This window comes from Otolemur garnettii, unplaced genomic scaffold (assembly GCF_000181295.1).
Source record: "Otolemur garnettii isolate 467f Iridium unplaced genomic scaffold, OtoGar3 scaffold00112, whole genome shotgun sequence".
NCBI classification, from domain to species: Eukaryota; Metazoa; Chordata; class Mammalia; order Primates; family Galagidae; genus Otolemur; species Otolemur garnettii.
The window spans coordinates 82,345-93,834 of NW_003852507.1; the positions used below are offsets into that span (position 1 = coordinate 82,345).

Sequence of the window (11,490 nt, forward strand, 5' to 3'; positions counted from 1 at the left end):
AAAAAAAAAAAAAAAAAACTGAAAAAGGAGCTATTTTTCTGCCAGACCAAAAGAAGGATCAGATTAACTAATGCAAAAATGTGTTTTAAGAAATATAAAAAAATAGATATTTGGTCTCTCTCCCTCTTCTCACTCCAACTCTCTTTGGAAGTGCTGTAAACTTTCTCTTTGCTCTTAAATAAAACTTCTCTTTGTTCTAATAAAGCCTGGACATAGCTACTTAAAAGAAAATGGAAATTAGGTAAGAGCACATTTGCAGTTGTTTCTGCTGTGGTTTTCAAAGGCTGCTAAAATAGAAAATGTTCATATTAGATGTTATAGTAGTGCTATCAATAACTTTTACATACCATAATTATAACTTAGCAATTACACTTAGCAGTCACTGAAGAAATAACCACAAAAGTAGGCCAATAAACAACTGTTATACTATCATCTTAAACCATGGTAAAGAATTAGAAACTACTTTGCTTATAAAATGTTCTAATAAATTAGGGATATCTTAAGAACTCATTCCTAGGGATCTTTACAGCAACAATTGTTACATCAGTTTTAGTTGTCTGAAAATACTTTGTGTAATCATTTAAAAGTAACTGAAATTCCTAGCTTTTGGGGGGAAAATTCCAAAGAAAAATTGGTGGAGTTTCTTCCTTTGAACATCCTTTTTGATAATCTTGGAAATCATACTCTGAGACACAGTATGACAAACAACAAAAGGCAAACATATCAATTCGCAAATTCAATTTTTAAAAATTATACAATTCCAATAATGCAGGAGTAAAACATAGGTTCCCTTACCTCATCATCATCATCAGAATCATTTCCAAACACTGATGGTTTTTGCAAAACAGGGCGCAACTGCTGTGTTTTCTTTGGCAAAATAAGCCCATACCTGCATATTGTTTTTTGAAATAGAAATCACACCATTATCCTTAAATGTTAAAAAAGACATCCTCTACCTCTTCCAGATGAAGCTATCAAGTCAAAACATGTCATAAGCCTTATGAACACACAACAGACTGTTACTGATTTTCAGTGATCTCAAAGTTCTAATATGCCATTTTCTAATTACTGTAAGTTATTTGTAGACCCATGTCAAACTCAAATAACATTTTTATCGAAGAAAAGAAGTAAATAAAGAGCTCAGAAAGGCTGGTAGTTGATGAAGTGATACTAACAGTTTAGAAAAGACACGTTGGTGGAAAGCTCAGTTCATATCCACTAAAGATAAAAACGTTTTAAATTACTCTGTGGTCTAACAAGTCAAGAAAACGGCTTGTTTTTTGTTGTTGCCTTTTTTCTTTTACTGTGTAGTTAACACAGTTTTGAGAAGTTACTGGTAGTGTGTAACCCACGAAAACTTTAAAGAAAAACTTAATAGCCATGGGGAAAGTTCCTATTATTCCTTATTAAGCTCACTTGCTTTGTCTTGGAGCATGTGCGAGAACCATCCCATCAGATGAAACTCATTTAATTCCTCACATTTTGGCCTTTAAGAAGCAAACATCACAGGAAGCCACGTTACGAGTAAGGATTACACATCACAGGTCAAACTTCCAAATACGTACAATATGTGTCTCTTGTGCGGCAACGTGTATCCCAATTCCCTATATGCCTACCCTTTTCTGTGGCTTCTCAGAACAATATTCCTACAAGGAGAAGGGAGGGCGGGAATCAGGACTTGAGCTTCTGCCAAGAACAAGGCCCTTAAGGGAAGCCAGGAATTCTCTTCTTACTGCCCCTGTGAGCATCCAAGTCGGGAGAAACTCAAGCGCGGGGTAGGAAGCAAGACTGAGGGGCCTCAGACCGAGCTTTTGGAAAATAGAAAAGTCTCGCTCTCTGCCCCTCAGCCTAACTTCCTTTATTTCCTCACAAGTTTCTCCCTCAAACTTCAGGCTTCCATCCTGGAAAGTATATGGGGGAGGGGGAAATCTATGTTCCTCAAGACTTCTGGTTGTTCCCCCGTCTCTTTCCCTGACGACACAGCCCCTTCGCTTCCAGCGCACATTAACTCCTCGGCCATAGACACAGTCGTTGTAGTTTCTCATTCCCCAGCCTGACCCTAACTCCCGGATCACTCACTGCCTGCCCGGAATCGCCATCTTGCTCCCGTGTCCGCTGAACGTGGCCGACGTCGACGCCGACATGACGCTAACGCCGACGGCGCACGTAAACTCTCGCGTGGCTTTGGATGCTAGGAACCCGCTTAGCGATTGGCTAGCACTTTTGAGCCACGCCCATTGCTGAGAAGCCGCGCCTCAGGCCTGTTACTTCGTAGCCCACTGGCTCGAAATCAGTGGGAAGAAAGGAATGGCAAGATTCTAGGCTGGTAGTTAGCAAAGCTTGTTTCTGGGGCTAGCAGCCTCAGTCTTCTCTGAGATATTGTTAGAATTGGAAATTCTTGGGTCCTAACCCATAGTTTCTGATTCCGAAACTAAATTTTAACAGTCCTCCGGATAATACTGATAACCCAAGTTTGAAAAATCAGTGCCCTTGGCTAGCCATTCCCCACTCTCCCAAATGTTCATTTACGTATAATTGGAAACAGGCGTAGTGTTGTGTGCTTGTAGTCCCAGCTACTGGGGAGGCTGAGACAGGAGGATCACTTGAGGCAAGAGGAGTCGGAGGCTTCAGTAAGCATAATCACACTGCTGCACTCCAGCCTGGGTGACAAGACAAAACGAAATTCCATCTCAGAAAAAAAAAAGAAGGAAGGGGAAAAAAAAAAGAAAAGCGGTGAAGAAAAGGTATAACTAGGCCAGGGTAATTATGCAGGAAATAAGCTGTATGCTAACAATACCTCATATAGAATGAAAATCATTCCAGGTACCACTGGATTTAGAAATCAAGATCATACGTATTACCTTTTTTAAAAACATTAGCCACATTCCATATGCGCACCACTTAAAAATTTTTTTTCTCTTTTTTTTGAAACAGAGTCTCTTGCCCAGGCTAGAGGGCCTAAGTTCAGACTCCCTGACAGCAACCTCAAAATCCTGGGCTCAAGCAATCCTCCTGCCTCAGCTTCCCAAATAGCTAGGACTGCAGGCGCCTGCCACAATGCCCAGCTAATTTTTCTCTTTTTAGTAGGGACAGGGGCCTCTCTTTTTTGCTCAGGCTGGTCTCCACGTCCTGAGCTGAAGGGATCCTCCTACCTCAGCCTCCCAGAGTGCTGGGATTATAGGTCTGAGCCACTGTGCCAGGCCCAACCCCTCACTCTTGACCCATTCCAAACTAGTCTTGAAGAGATCTTTTCAACTACTGACAGAAGCATGTTGAAATCTCCAATACAATTGTGAATTTGTTTCCTCTTTTAAATCTGTCAGGTTTTGCTTTATGTATTTTGAAGTTGGTTATAAAAACATTTAGGATTTTTTTGTCCTCCTGCATTAGCCTCTGCCTGGGACATCGAACCTTTTTTTCCTTTTTTTATCTGCCAAACATTGGAGGAATAAGAGTTGTCTTGGGCCACACATTAAACACACAAACACTAACGAAAGCTGACTAGCAAAAGAAAAAAGGTCCATTCATACTTTTTGAAATATCTAACACTACAGATAGGGAAAAGAAGTTCTCACAAAATCAGACTGTTGCCCACTGGCCACAGGTTGGACACCCTTGCTAGAAGTTATGGCATTAAGAACTGGTTCCCTAGACAGGGCATGGCGGCTCACACCTATAATCCCAGCACTCTGGGAGGCCAAGGCAGGTGGATCTCTTGAGCTTGGGAGTTGGAGACCAGCCTGGGCTCCAAAATAGAAAAACTAGCTGGGCATGGTGGCAGGTGTCTGTAGTCCCAGCTACTTGGGAGGCTGAGGCAGGAGGATAGCTTAAGCTACTTGGGAGGCTGAGGCAGGAGGATTGCTTGAGCCCAAGAGTTTGAGGTTGCTGTGAGCTATGACTCAATAGCACTCTTCCTAGTGTGACCAACTGGCACTTTGTCTCAAAAAAAAAAAAAAAACCAAAAAAAATCAACTGGTCTTCTTTATTTCTCTGTCTACTTACTTTGATATTTATATAACTAGCTTTTTATTTTTTATTTATTTATTTTTTTAGACGGAACCTCAAACTATCCCCCTGGATAGAGTGCTATGGCTCACACACAGCAACCAAGCGAGTCTCCTGCCTCAGCCTCCGAAGTAGCTGGGACTACAGGCACCCGCCACAATGCCCGGCCAATAACCAGCTTTTTAAAAAATTAATGTTAGCATAGTATATCTTTTAACATCATGATACTTCTAATCTATTTTAATCTATCTGTATACTCATTTTTATTTTTATTTTTAGACAAGGTCTCCCTCTGTTGCCCAGTTTGGAGTGCAGTATAACTTAACTCACTATAACCTCAAACTCCTAGGCTCAAGTGATCCTTCTGCCTCACCCTCCCTTAAATTTATATAAATATATGCAATAATTATATATATTGCATATATATATGCAATAATAATATATACAATATATTTAAGCCATACTTCTTGTTTTTTATTTTCTTTTTAAGGGAGTAGCTTTAGGGTTTTGTTTTTTCCTTTGTGTGTGTGTGTGTGAGACAGTGTCTTGCTTTGTCCCCAGGGTAAGGTGCAGTGGTATTATCATAGCTCACTGCAACCTCAAACTCCTGGGCTCAAGAGATTCTCCTGCTTAACCTCAGAGTAGCTGGACTACAGGAGTGCAACACCATGGTAAACTAATTTTCCTATTTTTTGTAGAGATAGGGTCTTGCTCTTGTTCAGGCTGGTCTCAAGCATTCCTCTTGCCTTGCCCTCCTGGAGTACTAGGATTATAGGACTAAGCCCCTGCACCAGGCCCTAGGGGTTCTAGTATACATCTGATCACAATCTACCTTCAAGCAAGAATATACCACTTAGGTAAGTATAAGAAACTTACAAAAGTATCCTTCCATTTTCCCTCCTGGATTTTTGTTGTTGTCACAACTTTGCTTTTACTGATGTTATAAATTTACAATAATTTATTTTTTGTCAGTTTTTAAAAATGATTTTTAAGGCTGATACGGTGGCTCACACCTGTAATCCCAGCACTCTGAGAGGCTGAGGCAGGTGGATTGCCTGAACTCACAGTTTGAGACCAACTGGAACTAGAGTGAGACCCCATCTCTAAAAATAGCTGGGTACTGTGGCGGGCACTTGTAGTCCCAGCTACTTGGGAGGCTGAGGCAAGAGAATTGCTTGAGCCCAGGAGTCTGAAGTTGCTGTGAGCTATGACTCCACAGCACTCTACCAGGGGCAATAAAGTGAGACTCTATTTGAAAAAAGAAAACTATTTTTAAAATAAGAAAAACATGTTTTCCCACATAATTACCATTTCTGGTGTTCCCATATCTTTGTGTATATCCACATTTTGGTCTAGTATAATATCTTTTAATTTTTGAATTAGTTTTATTGAGATGTAACTCAGGTCTCATGCAATTCACCCATTTAAAGTGTATAATTCAATGGCGTTTAGTATAGTCAAAGAGTTGTACTACTCGCACCACAATCAATTTTAGAATATTTTCAGTACCCAAAGAAGAAATTGTATACCCATTAATCACTCTTGTTTTCCTCCAAACCTCCCAGCTCTAGGCAACCACTTATCTTCTATCAGTTTTTGCTTCATGTATTTTGAAACTCTGTTGTTATTAATAGGTGTAAAAATGTTTAAGATGGGGAGCACCTGTACCTCAGTGGGCAGGGTGCCAGCCACATACACCAAGGCTGGTGGGTTTGAGCTCAGCGTGAGCCTGCTAAACAACAGTGACAACTGCAACCAAAAAATAGCCGGGCATTGTGGCAGACACCTGTAGTCCCAACTACTCAGGAGGCTGAGGCAAGAGAATCGCTTAAGCCCAAGAGTTTGAGGTTGCTGTAAGCAGTGATGCCACAGTTCTCTACAGAGGGCAATATAGTGAGACTCTGTCTCCAAAAAAAAATGTTTTGGATGGGAGTGTGAGATATGGACAAAAACTTATCTAATGGGTACATGAATACTATCTGGATGACAGCCACACTTACAACCATGACTCAAACATATTTGTACCCTCAAAATACTTTGAAATAAAATAAATAAATGTTTAAGATTGTCATGTCTCTTAACTGACCCCATTTCATTATGAAATAACCTTTTTTTTTTTGAGACAGTCTCACTATGTTGCCCTTGCCAGGTAGAGTGCTGTGGTGTCACAGTTTACAGCAACCTCAGACTCTTGGGCTCAAAAGATTGTCTTGCCTCAGCCTCACAAGTAGCTGGGACTACAGGCACCCACCACAATGTCCAGCTATTTTTTTGTTGCAGTTGTAATTGTTGATTTTAGGTGGCCCAGGCTGGGCTTAAACCTGCCAGCCTCAGTGTATGTGGCTGATGCCCTGCTCACTGAGCTATGGGTGCCACCTGAAATAACCTTCTTTATCATGATAATATTCTTTGTTCTGAAATTTATGTGTGTAATATTATTATAGCCACTACAGTTTTCTTTTGACATTAATTCCAGGCAAAACAAAAAGATGTGCAGGAATGGAAAACAATTGTAATTTACTACATGGCTAAGCCCTAAATAGCATACATGATTATCATGATGTAAGCACAAAATATCGATTTATTCCAACTTAAATTACCATGTAATAATATTAGAAAGAATAGATGGGAAGTGTGTGTGTGTGTGCACTCAGTAAAGGAGCTAAAGCTTTGTTTGCATTGCATACTGGGAGGCTAATAGATACTATCTAAATCATGGGGGAAAAAAGTAACACAAAACCATATTATTTAGCAATATGGAGGTAACCATAAAACTATAGCCAAAATAGGGGTTGACAAATTTCTGCTGCAACAGACAGTAAATCTTTTGGGTCTTGTGGCCCATATGGTCTCTGAGGCAAATTACTCATCCTTGCCCATGTAGCGTGACAGTAACCATAGATGATACGGGCATAGCTGTGTCAATAAAACTTTATTTACCATAATAAGCAGTGGAGCAGATTTGGCCCGTGGGTTGTTTAACAGCTCCTCAGCAAAAAGAATTGAAAGTAGTTGACTCAGAAGCAAGGAAAATGGAGGTGAGTTGGGTCTGGGAAATACTCTGGTCTCGACATACCTTGTGTAACAGGATGACTTTTTATCAACATGTGTTACTTTGCTAAAAATAAAAAGAATAAAGAGTAAAATATAAAGCCCCCTACCAAGAGCTTGAAGAGACTGAATGGGGAATTAGTTACACCAAAAAAAGCTCAATATTCTAGATAATTGGAGTTTTTGAAATGGTGTTTTGAATTCTGTATTCTCCAAATGCCTTTGGGACATTGTAATGAAGCAGTCATGGGATTTTCCTAAAGCTAGAAGACTGATTTCTCAGATGCAGTCTTGCAGACAGTTCTTTAACCATTTGGTAGAGTCTATAGTACTGGTGGTAACTGTAGCAGTGAACCAAGGGCACAGAGGAGCTTCCTAATATTTTAGAAACCAACTTTGGTAACTTTAGCTGGAGAATGCTGAAAAGATGGAAGCGAGGTGAATCGGTATAAGATAATATCATCACTACCACACTCCTGATGGTTACAGAAGAGAGAATTCCAACCACTTTAGACTTCTGGAAATGGGCGGAACGAACTTCAGTGAACCCCTATATGATTTTCATAATCCTCTTTCTCAACTAACTTTTGTTTACCAGAAAAGGGAGATTTTTCTATAATACAAAAGAACTGAGATTCTGAAGGCCCCTGGGCAGACTTCCTGATGCCAAGCTACACCACCCCCCAAAACTTGCCCCCCAGTGCACCCAGCCCCTTGTTAGTTAAACCACAACCTGCCACCAGGCACATGGCCCCTCCTTTAAAGCCCTATGGTGTCCGTTAGAGAGAGAGATTTGAAATAGCTTCTCCCATCTATCATATCAAAAATTCCTTTATGCCTTGGCAATCCTTGTCTCAACAATTGTATCTTTTTTTTTTTTATTGAATGGTAACTATGTACATTAATGCACTGGGGTACAGTGTGGGGTTTTCACTCACAATCCAAAACACTTCCATCAAACTGGTTAACATAGCCTTCATGTCATTTTCTTAGTTATTATTTTGAAACGTTCACATTCTACTCTTAAAAAGAACAATTGTATCTTTGTGTCATGAGCAACTGGACCTAGACCAAAACCACCTTGTGGTTTTAACAACACACACAAGACTTTAAGAACACAGCAGTTGAGTTCGGCACCTGTAGCACAGTGATTACCGTACCAACCACATACACTGAGGGTGGTGGGTTTGAACCCGGCCTGGCCCAGCTAAAAACAACAATGACAGCTGCAACAAAAAATAGCCAGGTGTTGTGGTGGGCGCCTGTAGCCCCAGCTACTTGGGACGCTGAAGCAAGAGAATGGCTTAAGCCCAAGAGTTTGAGGTGGCTGTGAGCTGTAATGCCATGGCATTCTACCAAGGGCGACATAGTGAGACTCTGTCTCAATGACAACAACAAAAAAAGAACACAGCAGTTGGACTGGAATTGCATCCAAGACAGCTTTGGGAGTCTCTGCACCCAAACTCATGGATCTCCCAGTTAATCTTTTAACATTAATGTTACTAATGTTAACGTCACAACTTTCAGTCTCCACTTCTCCTTGTGCCCATTCTTCTCCCCAGTCAACTACTCACTCCCTACACCTTTTCTCTACTCGTACTTTCTATTAACTTGTAGTGTCTGGAAGGCAATATGCTTCTTCTTTAAGGCCTGTCATGACACCTTTGGCCTCTCTAAACACTTAATATCCTTTTAGACATTGCCCCTGCTGCTATTTCCCAGTTTTGTTTCTCCACAGTTTGGATATTTCCTATACTAGGCCATTTCACAAATTGACCTCACTTTGGTGAAAGGCCAACTGCAATTCAAACAGCTGTGGCTGAAGAGCCAGTCTCATGAAGCAAAATATGGTCCTGCAGAGGTGCCTGATCAGTTGAGGTCTGTGAGCAGGACAGTCTTAGTTCAGGCAATAAATTGAGGGGGAGGGTTGAATACACTTAATGACTAGGAGATGGAACACCTACTGAGGTGTTAAGGACAGAAAAATAGGTGGTGTTTATTTATTACTTTTAAATTTAACACACACACAAATTTTTTTTTTTTGAGACAGAGTCTCATGGTGTCACCCTTAGTAGAATGCCCTGGTGTCATAGCTCACAGCAACCTCAGATTCCTGGGCTCAAGTGATTCTCTTGCCTCAGCCTTCCTAGTAAGCACCCGCCACCAATGCCTGGCTATTTTTAGAGGCAGGGTCTTGCTCTAGCTGAGGCTAGTCTTGAACTCTTGAGCTCAGGCAATCCACCCACCTTGGCCTCCCAGAGTGCTAGGATTACAGGCATGAGCCACTGCGCCCAGCCAAGTGGTTGCCTAGGGCTGTGGGTTGGGGAAGTTGGGGGAAGACTGCTAATGGGTATAAGGTTTCTTTTCTTTTCTTTCCTTTTTCTTTCTTTCTTTCTTTTTTTTTTTTGACACAGAGTCTCACTCTGGCACCCTACCATGGCATTGTCATAGCTCAAACTCTTGGGTTCAAGTGATCCTCTTGCCTCAGCCTCTCAAGTAGCTAGGACTACAGGTGCCTGTCCCCATGCCTGGCTAGTTATTTCTGGTTTTAGGACAGACATGGTCTTGCTCTTGCTCAGGCTGGTCTGATAATCCACCTGTCTCAGCCTCCCAAAGTGCTAGGATTACAGGCATGAGCCACTGTGCCCAGCCCACATATAAGATTCTTTATTATTTTTTTTGAGACAGAGCCTCAAGCTATCCCCCTGGGTAGAGTGCCGTAGCATCACAGCTCACAGCAACCTCCAGCTCCTAGGCTCAAGTGAGTCTCCTGCCTCTGCCTCCCAAGTAGCTGGGACCACAGACACCTGCCACAATGCCCGGCTATTTTTTGGTTGCAGCCGTCATTGTTGTTTGGCGGGTCCGGGCTGGATTCAAACCCTCCACCTTAGTGTATGTGGCTGGCGCCTTAGCCACTTGAGCCACAGGCGCCGAGCCATAAGATTCTTTTGTTAAGGGATAGTGTTTCACTTGAATGATTATTAAATAAATTGAATCAGTCTGGCTTGTCATTTCCTTAATTTTGGTTTCTAAAAACTGACAGTATGGTCCTTAGCCCAGTAAGCAGGTGGAAGGTGTTGGTGAGATGTCTGGGATGCTGGCAAGGGCCATCAACCACCCTACTTCACCTTGTAGCCCAGGGAGTGGCCTGAAAAAAATGGCAAAAGTATGAAAAAATGTTTTCTATCTCTTTAAACTTCCCCCACTCTTTTTTTGAAACTGAGACCTGCATCCCTGTCCCTAGCAGTGGTAGGACAAGGCTGGGTAATATCTTTTGTTCTTTGCTGACAGGAAGTGGTGTGGCTGAAGTGGTGGAGCTGAGCTGCAGCGATGGAGGCCCAGGGCCAGAGGTCTGCTTTGTCTTTGGCAGAGATGGGACAATTAGAATCATTAACTGTAGTTTTACAATAGCCTAGAACCGAGGGCCCTCGGTTTAAAATGCTCTGTATTTCTGCTTATGTACTGGAAATTTGGTACTTTGGGACAGGAGGCCCCCATTCTTCCTCTTTTGCTGGCAAAGTCATAAACTTCTCTTTCTTTCTCTTCAAACCATTTGCCTTGTTCTTCTGATGTGGCTTCGTGCACAAGTGCTGAGCTTTTGGTACCATTACTAGCTGTTGTGATCTGGTTGACTTATTTACAAAATAAGATAACATAGAGATAATTTATAACACAAAGAAAATAGTAGGACTACCTACTTTATAGGTTATTGGAAGGATCAAATTAGCTATCCTGTGAAAATACTTTAAAATGTGTACAAATGTATGGTATTTGTTATTTTTAAGCTAGAAACCACATTTAGTTAACTTAATTCCCATAGTAATGGTTCAAAACATAGTATTCTGTAAAATCTTCCCTTCCTTGTTACCTAAAATGCCATTTGTATTTAGAGTGAACTCTATAAGCTAGTTCTGAAGCCATCAGGCTATGTGACTATCAGTTTAATATCTTTAAGAACATTGCTCCTAGAAATGTTGCTGCAAGTGCCCTCAAAAGCCCTCTTCCAAATATGAAACAGGCTTATAAGTTAAAACCCGGCATGCGATCACCGGGGAGATGAGGACTGCTAATAACACTGCCATCTTATCAGAAAAGGTTAAAAAGGGACCTCCAGTCTCAAATTATGTTTGGAACACATCACATCTTGTCAACCTAATAAAAGTTTAATTTCCCAAAATTTTATTAAAAATGGACTCTGTCATCAGATATCTGATTGCGAAGATGAAATCTCATAACAGAGCAGTCAAGTTTGTTATAATAATAAGCTTTAAACAAATATAAATTCTTTTTGTAGTTCTTGAACTTGAGAGGGTTTTTTTTGTTGTTGTTGTAAAAAGGGTGTTTTCTTTTTTCCATGAGTCACAGACATTTTTCCACAAACATTTCTGTTCATTAAAATGTAACAAACAGAAATTCATTGTGGGCTGTGCCTGT

The 11,490-nt window shown here is 41.0% G+C and overlaps 1 protein-coding gene across 1 annotated transcript in view; it reads right to left on the reverse strand.

Moving 5' to 3' along the window:
* The window catches only part of NSRP1 (nuclear speckle splicing regulatory protein 1), a 49,836-nt gene extending 47,711 nt beyond the window's left edge, over positions 1-2,125 (reverse strand). Inside the window, exons 1-2 of the mRNA XM_003797200.3 lie at positions 2,080-2,125; positions 796-889 (exon numbers count right to left, since the gene is read on the reverse strand). Of these exons, the coding sequence (XP_003797248.1) occupies positions 796-889; positions 2,080-2,099 (114 nt within the window). The 5' untranslated portion in view covers positions 2,100-2,125. The remainder of the gene's footprint in view (positions 1-795; positions 890-2,079) is intronic.
* Positions 2,126-11,490: the final 9,365 nt, after the last annotated feature.